The sequence below is a fragment of the Mobula hypostoma genome, chromosome 11 (genome assembly GCF_963921235.1).
Source record: "Mobula hypostoma chromosome 11, sMobHyp1.1, whole genome shotgun sequence".
In the NCBI taxonomy this organism is placed as follows: domain Eukaryota; kingdom Metazoa; phylum Chordata; class Chondrichthyes; order Myliobatiformes; family Myliobatidae; genus Mobula; species Mobula hypostoma.
This window is the reverse complement of record NC_086107.1, coordinates 67,903,763-67,921,579: the sequence shown is the minus strand read 5'-3', so window position 1 is coordinate 67,921,579 and position 17,817 is coordinate 67,903,763. Positions and strand designations below refer to the sequence as shown.

General features: G+C 42.8%; 1 protein-coding gene across 1 annotated transcript in view; it reads left to right on the top strand.

The window, feature by feature from the left end:
* Positions 1–17,817, top strand: part of f2 (coagulation factor II (thrombin)) — a 90,242-nt gene that overhangs the window by 50,589 nt on the left and 21,836 nt on the right. The window contains exon 9 of the mRNA XM_063062222.1: positions 13,153–13,276. Coding sequence (XP_062918292.1) covers positions 13,153–13,276 — 124 coding nt within the window. The remainder of the gene's footprint in view (positions 1–13,152; positions 13,277–17,817) is intronic.

Sequence of the window (17,817 nt, the reverse complement as noted above, 5' to 3'; positions counted from 1 at the left end):
CACTTTCCAATTTCCACAGGGGTTGCTACCTCCATGATTTCCTTGTCCATTTTCTCTCCACACTGATCTCCTTCTCAGCACTTACGTCAGCAAGCAGCAGGAATGCTACACCTCCCCATTCATCTCCTTCCTCCCCACTATTTGGGACCCCAAATAATTCCTCCAGATGACTGCTGGTCTCTCAGGGTAATCTGCTGTATCTGGTGCTCCTGGTACAGCATTCTCTACATTGGTGAGACTTGACGTAGATTGGCAGACTACTTTATTGAGCACCTTGATCCATCCATAACAAGCAGGATTTTCCAATAGACAACTCCCTTAATTCCTCAGTTCATTCCCATTCCAATATATCAGTCCATGGATTCCTCCATTGCCAAACTGAGGCTACTCTCAGGTAGAAGAAGCAACACCTCATAGTCAGTCTGCATAGCCCCAACCCAATGGCATGAACATGGATTTTTCTAAAATAGTAATTTCTCCCCCTCCCCCTTCCCTCCAAGGGAAAACAAAGACTCCATAAAAGTACAAGAGAGGGCATGCAATACAGCAAAAAGTAGTGGGAAGCAATGTTCCCTCTAATTTTTAGTAGTCAGTGTGCACAAAAATCTTATGTTCTGCAAATTTTTTTCCTGTAACAAAAGTATGTATGCACTGAATGCACACATAGTGATAGTCATACTTTATTGATCTCGGGGAAAATTGGTTTTCGTTACAGTTGCACCATAAATAATAAATAGTAATAGAACCATAAATAGCTAAATAGTAATATGTAAATTTTGCCAGTAAATTATGAAATAAGTCCAGGACCAGCCTATTGGCTCAGGGTGTCTGACCCTCCAAGGGAGGAGTTGTAAAGTTTGATGGCCACAGGCAGGAATGACTTCCTATGACGCTCTGTGCTGCATCTCGGTGGAATGAGTCTCTGGCTGAATGTACTCCTGTGCCCACCCAGTACATTATGTAGTGGATGGGAGACATTGACCAAGATGGCATGCAACTTAGACAGCATCCTCTTTTCAGACACCACCGTGAGAGAGTCTAGTTCCATCCCCACAACATCACTGGCCTGAGTTTGTTGATTCTGTTGGTGTCTGCTACCCTCAGCCTGCTGCCCCAGCACACAACAGCAAATGTGATAGCACTGGCCACCACAGACTCGTAGAACATCCTCAGCATCGTCCGGCAGATGTTAAAGGACCTCAGTCTCCTCAGGAAATAGAGACGGCTCTGACCCTTCTTGTAGACAGCCTCAGTGTTCTTTGACCAGTCCAGTTTATTGTCAATTCGTATCCCCAGGTATTTGTAATCCTCCACCATGTCCACACTGACCCCTTGGATGGAAACAGGGGTCACCGGTACCTTAGCTCTCTTCAGGTCTACCACCAGCTCCTTAGTCTTTTTCACATTAAGCTGCAGATAATTCTGCTCACACCATGTGACAAAGTTTCCTACCGTAGCCCTGTACTCAGCCTCATCTCCCTTGCTGATGCATCCAACTATGGCAGAGTCATCCGAAAACTTCTGAAGATGACAAGACTCTGTGCAGTAGTTGAAGTCCGAGGTGTAAATAGTGAAGAGAAAGGGAGACAAGACAGTCCCCTGTGGAGTCCCAGTGCTGCTGATCACTCTGTCGGACACACAGTCTTGCAAGCACACGTACATGGGACAGTTTATGTAGGTTTACAAAATATTTGACATAAAACTGCACAGAATAACAACAAAATAACATACATATTTAAGTCACTCAGTTATTCTTTTCTCTCTCCTGTCTTTGGCATTTACCCATTCTTTGTAAAGTCTATCTAGACTAATTGAACTTCCATCCAATTAATAGCTTTTGATTCTCATTAACATATCCAAATGACATTCACCTAACCAGTTTCTCAGCTTGTTTTTGAGTTGATTCATTAGGCTAAAACCTCTCTCACAGTCCGCACTAGATGCAAGAAAGGTTCCCCCAATGTCCATCAACTGTGCAAGGTCACAAAACTGTTCATTTTGAAGTACAAATGCCACCATTTTTTTTAGATTATGAAGACATGCAGTCCCTTTATTGTCATTTAGTAATGCATTCATTAAGAAATGATACAATATTTCCTCCAGTGTGATATCACAAAACACAGGACAGACCAAGACTGAAAAAAACTAACAAAACCACATAATTATAACATATAGTTACAACAGTGTAACAATACCATAACTTGATGAAGAAGTCCATGAGCACAGTAAAGTTCAAAACCTCTCAAATGTCCCACATCTCACGCAGATGGAGAGAAGGAAGAAAAACTCTCCCTGCCATACCCGGCCACGGTCCAACTCTGAGTCATCCAAAAACTTCGAGCTCTGATCAGCTCTCTGACACTGAGTACTGAGCGCCATCTCTGTCCGAACGATTCGACCTCCTTCTCGGTCGCCAACGGCAGGCAAAACCGGGGATTTTGAGGCTTACCCTCCAAAAGATTCCCGACCGTGCAGTAACGACAGCAGTGAACGAGCGTTTCAGAAATTTTTCCAGATGTTCCTCTGTGCTTTCATGTCCATCTTCATCAAACCAGAATTGTCCACGACCCCTATTTAACAGATACGATATCATTTTTCATCGGAGGGCTGCGCACGCGCAGACGCGCTGCTTCTCTTCTCCTCCCGCCCTTTTGAGCAAAGTTTGAAATCAGTTTGGATTTAATTCTTTCTTGCATGGAAAATTTGAAATCATCAAACTGCCTAACTATTACAGTATTTTCAGCAAGAAATTCATGATATTTTAGACATGAGGCATTAACTTGTTAATTGCCAAATGTGAAGTCACAATCTGCAATTGTGGAGAAATCAAAAGTTGACCATTCTTGTACCTCATCTTCAGGAAACGTTTCTTCTAAATGAACACAAAGACTATTTATAAAAGTCAACAGCAAACTTGTATCTTCTGTGACGTTTTCTTCACGTTGTTGGCTTAGCAAAACTTTAACTTTGTCACTCCGCAAAACATTGTCTCCCAGATACTGCTTTCTTATCTTGTTAATTTTGCCTCGCGCAAAATGAAATTAATCAATCAGTGTCAGGCCACTCCTTTGCAGAATCTTGCACAGTGTAGCCAGTTCATCAAAGACATCACTTAAAACCTGTAAAGCTACTTCGTATGTGATGTTTATCAATTTCTTGTGACAGTATTTAGCCACAGGGTCATTTGACTGATCTTTTTTAATAAAATCTTAGTAAGCTATCTACAGGATTTGAAACAGATCTTTGTAAATTTTACGATATGAACACTGTCCGCCAAAGATGGCTGCCGCCGTGATGCAGTTGTACAAACCGGAACAGGATAGGTGAGGTGGCGTAAATTAGTGACGTGCATTATGGTATTTGAAAAACCGAATAACTAGTTAACAGAAACATTTAGCTAAAAAGTTATTTTCAATAAGTATAATTGTTAGTTACTACATTATTTTAGGTAACTAACCTTTTGTGCGCACATTAATTTCTTTTGTGCGCTGGTTGAAAAACGTGTGTGCGCGCACATGCGCACAGCTTAGAGGGAACATAGGTAGGAAGCTAGAGGTGTGGGAGCTTTCTATAGCAACAGAAGGCAGCTAAAGAAGCAATAAAAAGGAAAAGATGAAATATGATGGTAAGCTAGTCAACAATATAAAAGAGAATGCCAAAAATGTTTTCGAATATATAAAGGGTAAAAGAAAAGCAGGAGTGGATATTAGGCCACTGGAAAGTTATGGTGAAAAGATAATAATGCGAACAAAATTGGTGGACTAACTCAATAAGTATTTTGCCCCAGTCTCCAATGTGGAAGATATCAGCAGGATGCCATAAATTCAAGTACTGGGCAAAAGTGAGTGTAGTCACTATTACTAGGGAGAAGTTGCTTGGGAAGTTGAAAGATCTGAAGATATATAAGTCACCTGGACCAGATTGCCTACATCCCAGCATTCTGAACGAGGTAGCTGAAGAGCTTGTGGAGGTATTAGTGGTGATCTTTCAAGAATCACTGGATTCTGGAATGATTCCAGAGGATGGGAATATTGCAACTATCACTCCACTCTTTAAGAAGGGAGGGAAGCAAAAGATAGGAAATTATAAACTAGTTCGCCTGACTTCAGTGGCTGAGAAGATTTTGGAGTCCATTATTAAGGATGAGGTTTCAGGCTATTCTGGACTGGGTTTTGAGCAATGAGGAAGGGTTAATTAGCGATCTTGTCGTGAGAGGCCCTTTGGGTAAGAGTGACCATAATATGGTGGAATTCTTCATTAAGATGGAGAGTGACATAGTTAATTCAGAAACAAAGGTTCTGAACTTAAAGAGGGGTAACTTTGAAGGTATGAGACGTGAATTAGCTAAGATAGACTGGCAAATGACACTTAAAGGATTGACAGTGGATATGCAATGGCAAGCATTTAAAGGTTGCATAAATGAGCTACAACAATTGTTCATCCCAGTTTGGCAAAAGAATAAATCAAGGATGGTAGTACAGCCGTGGCTGACAAGAGAAATTAGGGATAGTATCAATTCCAAAGAAGAAGCATACAAATTAGCCAGAGAAAGTGGCTCACCTGAGGACTGGGAGAAAATCAGAGTTCAGCAGAGGAGGACAAAGGGCTTAATTAGGAAGGGGAAAAAAGATTATGAGAGAAAACTGGCAGGGAACATAAAAACGGACTGTAAAAGCTTTTATAGATATGTAAAAAGGAAAAGACTGGTAAAGACAAATGTAGGTCCCCTGCAGACAGAAACAGGTGAATTGATTATGGGGAGCAAGGACATGGCAGACCAATTGAATAATTACTTTGGTTCTGTCTTCACTAAGGAGGACATAAATAATCTTCCAGAAATAGTAGGGGACAGAGGGTTCAGTGAGATGGAGGAACTGAGCGAAATACATGTTAGTAGGGAAGTGGTGTTAGGTAAATTGAAGGGATTGAAGGCAGATAAGTCCCCAGGGCCAGATCATCTGCATCCTAGAGTGCTTAAGGAAGTAGCCCAAGAAATAGTGGATGCATTAGTGATAATTTTTCAAAACTCGTTAGATTCTGGACTAGTTCCTGAGGATTGGAGGGTGGCTAATGTAACTCCACTTTTTAAAAAAGGAGGGAGAGAGAAACCGGGGAATTATAGACCGGTTAGCCTAACGTCGGTGGTGGGGAAACTGCTGGAGTCAGTTATCAAGGATGTGATAACAGCACATTTGGAAAGCGGTGAAATGATCGGACAAAGTCAGCATGGATTTGTGAAAGGAAAATCATGTCTGACGAATCTCATAGAATTTTTTGAGGATGTAACTAGTAGAGTGGATAGGGGAGAACCAGTGGATGTGGTATATTTGGATTTTCAAAAGGCTTTTGACAAGGTCCCACACAGGAGATTAGTGTGCAAACTTAAAACACACGGTATTGGGGGTAAGGTATTGGTGTGGGTGGAGAATTGGTTAGCAGACAGGAAGCAAAGAGTGGGAATAAACGAGACCTTTTCAGAATGGCAGGCGGTGACTAGTGGGGTACCGCAAGGCTCAGTGCTGGGACCCCAGTTGTTTACAATATATATTAAGACTTGGATGAGGGAATTAAATGCAGCACCTCCAAGTTTGCGGATGACACGAAGCTGGGTGGCATTGTTAGCTGTGAGGAGGATGCTAAGAGGATGCAGGGTGACTTGGATAGGTTGGGTGAGTGGGCAAATTCATGGCAGATGCAATTTAATGTGGATAAATGTGAAGTTATCCACTTTGGTGGCAAAAAGCGGAAAACAGATTATTATCTGAATGGTGGCCGATTAGGAAAAGGGGAGGTGCAACGAGACCTGGGTGTCATTATACACCAGTCATTGAAAGTGGGCATGCAGGTACAGCAGGCGGTGAAAAAGGCGAATGGTATGCTGGCATTTATAGCGAGAGGATTCGAGTACAGGAGCAGGGAGGTACTACTGCAGTTGTACAAGGCCTTGGTGAGACCACACCTGGAGTATTGTGTGCAGTTTTGGTCCCCTAATCTGAGGAAAGACATCCTTGCCTTAGAGGGAGTACAAAGAAGGTTCACCAGATTGATTCCTGGGATGGCAGGACTTTCATATGAAGAAAGACTGGATGAACTGGGCTGGTACTCGTTGGAATTTAGAAGATTGAGGGGGGATCTGATTGAAACGTGTAAGATCCTAAAGGGATTGGACAGGCTAGATGCAGGAAGATTGTTCCCGATGTTGGGGAAGTCCAGAACGAGGGGCCACAGTTTGAGGATAGAGGGGAAGCCTTTTAGGACCGAGATTAGGAAAAACTTCTTCACACAGAGAGTGGTGAATCTGTGGAATTCTCTGCCACAGGAAACAGTTGAGGCCAGTTCATTGACTATATTTAAGAGGGAGTTAGATATGGCCCTTGTGGGTACGGGGGTCAGGGGGTATGGAGGGAAGGCTGGGGCGGGGTTCTGAGTTGGATGATCAGCCATGATCATAATAAATGGCGGTGCAGGCTCGAAGGGCCGAATGGCCTACTCCTGCACCTATTTTCTATGTTTCTATGTTTCTATGTACCTGGAGGCACGTGATAAAATAGGCCAAAGTGAGCATGGTTTTTTTAAAATGAAATCTTGCCTGACAAATCTGTTGGGATTCTTTGAGGAAATAACAGTCAGAATAGACAAAGGAGAGTTAATGGATGTTTTTTACTTGGATTTTCAAAAGGCCTCTGACAAGAAACTGCACATGAGGCTGCTTAACAAAATAAGAGCCCATGGTATTACAGGAAAGATCCAAGTATGGAAAAAAAATTGGCTGACTGTCAGGAGGCAAGGAGAGAGAATAAAGGGGGCCTTTTCTGGTTGGCTATCAGTGACGCGGGGGTTGGTGTTGAGTCCACTACTTTTCATGTTACATAATAATGATCTGGATGACAGGATTGATAACTTTTTGGCCAAGTTGGTGGAGAGTCAATCTTGGGGAGACTACAGATAGATTTAGACTGATTAGGAGAATGGGCAAAGAGGTGACAAATTGAATACAGTGTAGATAAATGTATGATCATGCTCTTCAGTAGAAGAATTAAAAGCATTGACTATTTTCTAAACCGGGATCAAATTCAAAAATCAGAGGTGCAAAGGGACTTGGGAACCCTTGTGCAGGATTCCCTGTAGGTTAACTTTCAGAATGAGTCAGTGATAAGGAAGGCAAATGCGATATTAGCATTCATTTCTAGAAGACTAGAATATAAAAGCAAGGATGTAATGCTAAGGTTTAATAATATATTAGTCAGACCACACTTAAGAGTATTGTGAGCAGTTTGGGCCCCGTATCTAAAAATGTGCTGGCATTGGAGAGGGTCCAGAAGAGGTTTTCAAGAATGATCCCAGGAATGAAAGGGTTAATTTATGAGGAGTGTTTGATGGCTCGGTGCTTGTACTCACTGGAATTTAGAAAAATGAGGGGGCATCTCATTGAAGCCTACTGAATATTGAAAGGCCTCGACAGAGTGGACATGGAGAGGATGTTTCCAATAGTAGGAGACATGAGGAGCCATGGTGTGCAGCCTCAGAATAGAAGGATGTCCCTATAGAACAGAGATGAGGAGAGATTTCTTTAGCTAGATTGTGATGAATCTGTGGAATCCATTACCACAGACGTCTGTGAAGGCCAGGTTATTGGATATGTTTAAAATGGAGGTTGATAAGTTCCTGATTAGTGAGGACGTCAAAGGTTATAGAGAAAAGGCAGGAGAATGGAGTTGAGGGAAAATAAATCTTCCATGATCAAAGGGCAGAGCATATTTGATGGGCCAAATGGTCTAATTCTGCTCCTTTGTCTCATGACCTTATGGAAAGATCAAGACTGCTGTTGTATAAGAGGTCCATTCAGGACTCTTTTTACAGTGGGATAGAAGCTGCCCTTCAGCCTGGTACTGTATATGTTCTCAGGCTTTTTGTATCTTCTGCCTAATTGGTGGGGGAAGAAGAGAAAATTACTGGGCTGGGAGGGAACCTTGATTTTGTTGGCATCTTTTCCAAGGCAAAAGGGAGTGTAGATAGAGTGTAGAAGTGTAAGCATATGAGAAATATAAATGGGTAATAGGAAGCAAACTGACACCTCCTATACAGTTTAAACACCGGTTAAAAAAGCCACCAGACTGCTTTGCAAATTAGAGTGTGCACTGCGTTCTGTCAGCTATTTAATCTCACCTTTGTCTCATGAATTAGTACCACAATCCACCTAGTATACCCTCATTCTACTGGGTTATTTCCCACTTTATATACAATTAGTTCAACACTGTCCTTCGCATAATGCTTCTTGAGACTGCTAGATTGACTCCCACTCTTGACATTAATTTACCTGTTGATTACTGGGTTAGCACCAATTTTCTTCTTTATCTACACTTAAACCAATGGGTTAACTCCAACTCCCTTTATTGTTTACTCCAAGCTGCCACAATTCTCCCTTATATCTTTGGGTTACCCCGATTCTCAGTTTAATCTGTTTTTATGTGAGTGAAATAAATCTAATTCACTATTTAATCTATCTTCACACTAGATTAATTCATTGCTGGAATTGCTTAGTCTGCCCCTTGACTGACAGGCTAACTCCTGCTCTCAGCTTTATCTATACATAGATAATTGTTTTATATCAAACTCTACTACTTAATCTCCCTTTAGACTGGTGGCTTAACTCCGACCCACGAGCTAATCTATGTTTATGTTGATGAATCAACTTCCATACTCTAAATAGTTGACGTTTAAACTGGTGAGTGAATTTTCCATTGTTACTTAATCTGCACTTCTGCTTGTTGGCTAACTCCTCATAAACAATCCTCATACATCTGGGTTAAAGCAAACTCTCAACTAATGTTTAAACAAATATGTTATTAACCATTTCCTGCTAAAGCTATTCTTAAATTGCAGCAGTAATGTCCACTCATTGCCTATCCTCTGAATAATCTACTTTTAGCCTGGTGGATTCAATCCCATCTCTGACATTCCTGACTCTGAAACTAGTGATGTATTGGTCACTCATCACTTGATCTATCCTAGGTTAACTCCCCAACTCTCTACTTAAATTACCATAGAATACTATATTTTATCCCACCTTCTGCAAAATCTACCCTTAGACAGATAAAATAACATCCTCTGTCTGCTTAATCTGCCTTAATTCTAGTGAATTAGCTTTCTCCCCCTTTATTTTATCAATCTTAAGGCTAATGGGTTAACTCTCTGCAATGGGCTGGGTTGATCAGACCCTGAAGTCCCAAACAATCTGAGTGCCCAGGAGATGTGGTAATGAGCGTACAAGCACCAAGTAACTTAAGCCTAATTTATTATCATAAAATAGAAAGCACACATAAACTACACAAAATACTACGTATTAAATTACAAAGATTTCCACAAAGATTTCTGGGCTCACAGTTCGTAATCTCCACTTGATCGTTGCTGTCATCAGGAGAACTCCGAGTTCCGAATCGTGAAAACACCCTGGATCCATCTGAAGCAGCGATGACCATGATTCAATAAGGGTCATTAACTCTACTGGGTGTTTTTTATAGACCACCCAATAGTAACAGGGACACCGAGGAGCAGATAGGGAGACAGATTCTGCAAAGGTGTAATAATAACAGAGTTGTCCTGGTGGTAGATTTTAATTTCCCAAATATTGATTGGCATCTCCTTAGAGTGAGGGGTTTAGATGGGGTGGAGTTTGTTAGGTGTGTTCAGTTAGGTTTCTTGACACAATATGTAGGTACGCCTACAAGAGGAGAGGCTGTACTTGATCTGGTAATGGGAAATGAACCTGGTCAGGTGCCAGGTCTCTCAGTGGGAGAGCATTTTGGAGATAGTGATCACAATTCTATCTCCTTTACCATAGCATTAGAGAGGGATAGTAACAGACCAGTTAGGGAAATGTTTAATTGGAGTAAGGGGAAATATGAGGCTGTTAGAAGCATAAATTGGAAATAGATGTTCTCAGGGAAATGTACGGAAGAAATGTGGCAAATGTTCAGGGGATATTTGCACAGTGTTCTGCACAGGTGCGTTCCAATGAGACAAGGAAAGGATGGTAGGGTACAGGAACTGTGGTGCACAAAGGTTGTTGCAAATCCAGTCAAGAAGAAAAGAAGAGTCAAAAAACTAGATAATGATAGAGATCTAGAAGATTATAAGGCTAGCATGAAGGAGCTTGAGAATGAAATTATGAGAGCCAGAAGGGGCCATGAGAAGGCCTTGGCAGACAAGATTAAGGAAAACCCCAAGGCATTCTACAAGTATGTGAAGAGCAAAAGGATAGGTGTGAGAGGATAGGACCAATCAAGTGTGGCAGTGGAAAAGTGTGTATGGAACCGAAGGAGATAGCAGAGGTATTCAATGAATACTTTGCTCAGTATCCACTGTGGAAAAGGATCTTGGCGATTGTAGGGATGACTTGCAGTGGACTGAAAAGCTTAAGCATGTAGATATTAAGGAAGAGGATGTGCTGGAGCTTTTGGAAAGCATCAAGTTGGATAAGTCACCAGGACCGGTTGAGATGTACCCCAGGTGACTGTGGGAAGCAAGGGAGGAGATTGCTGAGCCTCTGGCAATGATCTTTGCATTATCAATGAGGATGGGAGAGGTTCCAGAGGATTGAAGATTGTGGATGTTGTTCCCTTATTCAAGAAAGGGAGTAGAGATAGTCCAGGAAATTATAGACCAGTGGGTCTTACTTCAGTGGTTGGTAAGTTGATGGAGAAGACCCTAAGAGGCAGGATTTATGAACATTTGGAGAAGCATAATATGATTAGGAATAGTCAGCATGACCTTATCAAAGGCAGGTCGTGCCTTACGAGCCTGACTGAATTTTTTGAGGATGTGACTAAACACATTGATGAAGGTAGAGCAGTAGATGTAGTGTATATGGATTTCAGGAAGGCATTTGATAAGGTGCCCCATGCAAGGCTTATTGAGAAAGTAAGGAAGCATGGGATCCAAGGGGACATTGCTTTGTGGACCCAGAACTGGCTTGCCCACAGAAGGCAAAGAGTGGTTGTAGACGGGTCATGTTCTGCATGGTGGTCGGTGACCAGTGGTGTGCCTCAGGGATCTGTTCTGGGACCCTTACTCTTCATGAATTTTATAAATGACCTGGATGAGGAAGCGGAGGGATGGGTTAGTAAGTTTGCTGATGACATAAAGGTTGGAGGTGTTGTGGATAGTGTGGAGGTCTGTCAGAGGTTAGAGCGGGACATCAGTAGGATGCAAAACTGGGCAGAGAAGTGGCAGATGGGGTTCAACCCAGATAAGTGTGAGGTGGTTCATTTTGGTAGGTCAAATATAACGACAGAATATAATATTAATGGTAAGACGCTTGGCAGTGTGGAGGGTCAGCGGAATCTTGGGGTCCAAGTCCATAGGACACTCAAAGCTGCTGTGCAGGTTGACTCTGTGGTTAAGAAGGCATACAGTGCATTGGCCTTCATCAACAGTGGGATTGAGCTTAAGAGCCGAGTGGTAATGTTGCAGCTATATAACATTACCTCTAGTCAGTACTGTGCTCAATTCTAGTCACCTCACAACAGGAAGGAACCATAGAAAGGGTGCAGAGGAGATTTACAAGGATGTTGCCTGGATCAGGGAGCATGCCTTATGAGAATAGGTTGAGTGAACTTGGCCTTTTCTCCTTGGAGCGGCGGAGGATGAAAGGTGACCTGTTAGAGATGTACAAGATAATGAGAGGCATTGATCGCTGGATAGTCAGAGGCTTTTTCCCAGGGCTGAAATGACGAGCACGAGAGGGCATAATTTTAAGATGCTTGGAAGTAGGTACAGATGAGATGTCAGGGGTAAGTTTTTTATGCAGAGAGTGGTGAGTGCATGGAATGGGCTGCTGGTGGCGGTGGTGGAGGCAGAAACAATAGGTTCTTTTAAGAGACTCCTGGATAGCTACATGGAGCTTCGAAAAATCGAGGGCTATGGGTAACCCTAGGTAGTTCTAAGGTAAGGACATGTTCGGCACAACTTAGTGGGCCAAAGGGCCTGTATTGTGCTGTAGGTATTCTGTGTTTCCATGTTTCTATTCCTCTATCTACATGGTCCCAAGAATCAAGCGAAAGGTACCTCAATAAATTGGGGTTCAATCCACAAGCATAGTGAGACACACAGAGACTGACAAACTATTTGATCTTTTGTTCTCATGCCACTAACTCAACATAGTTTCTTTCATTCAAACAACTCGAGATCATCGACAGACATTCTGATGCCACTGGTGCGTGAGGCCGGAAAGAATTCGACTGCCGTCAGCAAACCTTTAACAAACCCCCAGTGTTTGACTCTTACAGGCACCTTACATGCCGTGAATTCACAAAGATTTAAAATGTCACTCAGAATTGTTCAGGCTTTCATTTAATGTTTTTACAAAATTGAATACAGCACAACACAGTCTCTGATGAATCTATATTTAACTTCTGCCTTCGGTTTAAGACAACCGAAAATTGGTGTCTTATTTCTCTAATCTCTATTTAATCTACCCTTCGAGGGGAGAAGGCAGGAAAATGAGATTGAGAAGGAGAAATAAATCAGTTATAATCAAAAGGTGACTCTGACTCAATTAGCCAAGTGGTCTCATTCTTCTCCTGTGTCTTATAGTCGCACACCCTTTGCTAAATCTATTTCTTAAACCGTGTTTAAGTTTAATCTGCCCTGACTGATGTGTTCACTCTCTATATCTACTCTGAGACAATGAAATAGCTTCCTCCTACTGCTCAGTCTACTTAAACTTCCACTAATTACAGGAAATCTATTCTTGGACCAGTGTGTTAACTCTCACTCCCCACTTTCTTTCCCTCACAGGGATCTCTATCTCTCTCTCTGATCAAGTCAGCACAAAGAGAGCTAAGAAAAAGACAAGGAAGAACTTGGCATTGACACAAGAGACTACCGGGGTCTGGAGCACAAAAGAAACTGCTGGAGGAACCCAGTGGGTCAGGAAGCCTCTGTGGAGACAAAGCAATAGAAGATATTTCGGGTCAAGACCCTGCTTCAGGAGTACCATCAACTTTTACTTTGCTTCCACAGAGGCCGCCTGACTTAGCATTGTCAAGAAACTGCCATATCCCTGGCATGCCTTGAGATTTGGTATAAGGGCTAGTTACATTTTGGCCTTGTAAATGCAGATGAACTCAAAGCCATTTTCATTGCCTACAGAATGTGGACTGAGACGAATGTTTGAGGGCCGAAACGAAAGAGATGATACTGAAATGGAATTGCTAGAATCCCTGACAGGTCGGATTGTGAAAGGACAAGAGGCTCAAATGGGAAGCTCCCCATGGTAAGTGAAGCCTTTCATTGTTGGTATCATTTACAAGTGGTCACTTATACGCTTTCTTTTGGAGGCAGAGTCTGCAGAAGTGGCACGTTAGGCTGGATGAGAGAAACACTGCTTCACGGCTTCAATGCCACCTGAATTCCATCCTAGCCTCCAGTGCTGTCTGTGTGAAGTTTTCATGTTCTTCCTGTGACAGGGTAGGTCTCTCCCACCTCCTGAGGATTCCTCCCAAGTTGGGATCGTAGGTTAGGTTGACCCCAAAGGTAGCTGAATGACAGAACTGAGGAGAATAGGTTATGGGAAATGAGCGGAGAATGGGGTTTCTCAGTGAGCTAGTTTAGACTCAGAGGGCCAAATGGCTTCCTACATCATAATAAATGAAGAAGGACTATTGAGTGAGTACTGACAAGTTGCTCTTCCTGTCATGTGCTGGGTTGCATTGATGATCCTGCAATTCAGCTCTACAAGTAAAACTGCCACTCATTTATATTCCGATGAGGGTCGGCAGTATTTTCTCATGTTTGTCTCTTTTGATTAAAATTAGTGCTTGTACTTAGGACATAGAGCACCACAGCACAGTACAGGCCCTTCAGACCACGGTACTGTGCCGATTCTTTCACCTACTCTAAAGATCAATCTAACCTTTCCCTCCCACATTGCCCTCCATCTTTCTATCATCCTTTTTTACCTAAGAGTTTCTTAAATGTTTCTAGTGTATCTGCCACTACCTCCAACACTGGTAGAACAACCTATGCACTCATTACATTCTGTGTCTGAGAGCCCACCTGTACTTTCCTCCAACCACTATAGACTTATGCCCCCTAGTATTAGCCATTTCCAGCACCGGCAAAAGTCTCTGGCTATCAATTTGATACTTGCCTCTTGTTATCTTGTACTTCTATCAAGTTACCCTTCAGGCTCCTTCGCTCCCAAGAGAAAAGCCTTAGCTCACTGAATCTGTCTTCATAAAACGTGCTCTCTATTCCTGGTAAGTCTCTCTCTAAAGCTTTCACATCCTTCCCATAATAAGGTGACCAGAACAAAACACAATATTCCAAGTGTGGTCTAACCAGGGTTTTATAGAGCTGCAACGTTACCTCGAGGTTCTTGAGCTCAGTCCCACAACTAATGGGAGGTTTCGCTGGGCTGCAAACATCACAAGCTCTCACTTTTGACAGAGGCTCGGGGCCTCTCAGGACCTTTCGGTGGGCTTCAGTCACTGAAAGCATTCACTTGTGGGAGAGGCAGTGCAAGGTTTATAAAAGAGCTCGGGCCTTTCATGACTCTTTGCTGAGCTACAATCATTGCAGTTTATTACGCACTTGGCAAAGGCCAATCCAATAAAAAGAAGTAAGATGTAAGCTGAGTGGCCATTGTGAGAGTGGGCCTGAGTTAGAGTGGTCCGGCTTCAGCTCAACAGGCTTAGACAAGAGGGGTCAAAGGCTCTAAGTAAGTTTCTAGTAATTATTTTTCTTTCTTTGTCTATTAGTACATTGCTAGAGCGGAGAGAATGGTTCCAGTGTTAGTGGTGTGTTCATCACGTGAGATGTGAAAACTCTGGGTGACCTCCAGGTCTTCCTGACAACGACATCTACACAAAGTGTATCGATCTGCAGTGCTTTAGAGACAGCGTTAGGAAACTAAAGCTGCAGCTGGATGACCTTTGGCTCCTATGGGAGAATGAGGAGATGATTGATAGGAGCTACAGAGAGGTAGTTACCCCTAAGCTGCAGGGGGCAGGTAGCTGGATAACTGTCAGGCGAGGGAAAGAGAATAGGCAGCCAGTACAGAATACTCCATGTCAATACCCTTCAACAAGAAGTATACCACTTTGGATACTGTTTGGGGGATCAACCTACCAAGGGGTAGCCAACATCGACTATATCTCTAGCACTGAGCCTGGCTCTGTAGTTCTCAGCTTTCCAGGTTGAACTCCATCTGCCATTTCTCCGCCCAACTCTGCATCCTGTCAATGATACGTTATAACCAATGACAACCTTTTAAACTATCTACAACTCCACCAAGCTTCGTGTCATCTGAAAACATCCTGATACCAGTCACTGAACCCCATCTACAACCACCCCTGCCTTCATCAATGTGCTTTGTCACATTCTCAAAAAATTCAGTCAGGCTCACGAGGTATTTCAAAGTCATGCTGACTATACCTAATCAGACTATGCCTCTCCAAACACTTGTAAATTCTGTCTCTAAGAATCCTCTCCAATAAAATGCCCATTACTGAAGTAAGACTCACTGGTTAATAACTTCTAGGGCTATCCCTGCTCCCTTTCTTGAATAAGGAATAACATTTGCCACTCTCCAATCCTCTGGCACTACTCCTGTGGCAAGTGAGAACAGAAAGATCATTCACAAATGCACAGCAATCTCTTCCTTCAATTCTCATAGTAATCTGGCGTATATTTTGCCTAGCCTCACGATTATCTATCCTAATGTTTTTCAAAAGTTCTGACACATCCTCTTTCTTAACATCAACATGTTCCAGCATATCAGCCTGTTTTACACTGTCCTCACATTCGTCACGGTCCCTTCACTGGTGAATACTGAAGCAAAGTATTCAGTAAGGACCCCTCCCCCACCACTACCTCCTTTGACTCCAGGCACGTGTTTTCTTGTCTATTCCTGATTGGTCCTAGCTTCACTCTAGATATCCTCCTGTTCTTCACAATGTGTAGAATACCTTGGGGTTTTCCTTAATCCTACTCTCCAGGGCCTTCTTATGTCCTCTTTTAGCTACCCCAACTCCATTTTTCAGTTCCTTTCTGGCTAACTCTCTAGAGTCTGTCTGACTCTTCTTTCTTAAACCTTAAGTAAGGTTCTTTCTTCTACCTGACTAGATGTTCCACATCTCTTGTCAACCATGGCTGATCTTACCATCACCTTACCTCACCTTACCATCCTCTCCCTGCCTCAATGGGACAAAACTATCCAGAACCGAATGCAAGTGCTCCCTAAACAATCTCCACATTTCTGTTGTGCATCTTCCTGAGTACATGTTCCCAATTTATATTCCCAAGCTCCTGCCTAATAGCATCATAATTCCCCCTCCCCCAGTTAAATACTTTTCCATACCAACTTCTCCTATCCCGGTCCAAGGCAAAGGACAGGGAGTTGTGGTCACTGTCTCCGAAATGCTCACCCAGCAAGAGATCTGACACCTTACCTGATGTGGTTTCAAAAGATGATAGTTTGCAATTTTAGGTAAATCAGATTAGGAACAGCCTAATCATTACAGTGGAGACACAGGAGAGGCAGATTATGGAATCCGGCGCAGAAAATAAACAGCAGAAAGAACTCAGCGGGTCAAGTAAACTCTAAATAGGCAGGGGGATGGATGACATTTCCAGTCGAGACCCAACGATTGTAGCAGGACTAAGAGTGTAAGGGGAAGTTAGCCAATGTATAGAAGTGAGAGGGAGGGGTGAGATAACAATGTTACTTGACAGGTATTGGTATTGGTTTTGGAACTGGTCAAGTATTGTCACATGTACCAGGATACAGTAAAAAACGTCTTGCATACTGTTCATACGGATCAAAATGTTCCACAGTGCACTAAGATCAAATAACGAAAATGAAATTAAAATGCGGAATAAAGTGCAAAAGCTACAGAGAGGTGGCAGTGCATGTGAATGATAAAGTGCAAGATCATACTAAGGTAGACTGTGGGGTCAAGAGTCCATCTTATTCAAAAAAAGGTCCATTCAAGAGTATGATAACAGCTGGATAGAAACTGGCCTTGAGCTTTTATGCTTTTATGCATTTGAATCTTGTGCCCGATTGGAGAGGGGAGAAGAAAGAGTGACTGGGGTTTGAGGTGGCAATAAGTAAACACAGATTCGATGAAGTGCTGAGTGGCATGCACAACTCTCTGCGGTTTCTTGTGGTCATGGGCAAAGCAGTTGCCACACCAAGCTGTATAGGATGCTTTCTATGGTGCATTGACAGAAGTTGGAAAGGGTTGACTGAAACGTGTCAAGTTTCTTTAGCAAACTGGTGGAACTGGATTGGGGGTGGGGAGTGGAGTGATGAACAGATGGAGCCAGATAGGGGAGGATAGCAGAGAGTATTGAGAACAACAGACTGGTAGGTGATAGATGGGGAGGAAGATTAGGCTGGTTAAACAGGGAGGGTGAGGGTAGAGGCAGAAGCTGGTAGATGATAGGTGGAACCAGAAAAGGGAGGTATGATAGCTATTTTGAAACAGGTAGGGGAAGCAAACATGGGGAGAACGGATAGAAATGATAAATAAAGGGAGGTATAACTTGGATGTCGTGTATGCGGAACTTGCGTGTTTTCCCTGTGACTGCAGGGTTTTCCTGCAAATGTTCCAGTTTGCCCCCTACATCCCAAAAAGATGAGTGGGTTGGTGAGTTAATTGAACACAGTAAACTGTCCCTAGCTTGTGGGCGAGTGGGGGAATTCGGGAGGCGTTGTTGAAGATTTTGGGTAAATAAAATGAGATGAGTTTTAGTGTGTACTTGACTGTCAGCGTGGACGGGGAGGAGGTAGGGGGTTGCTGAAGGGCC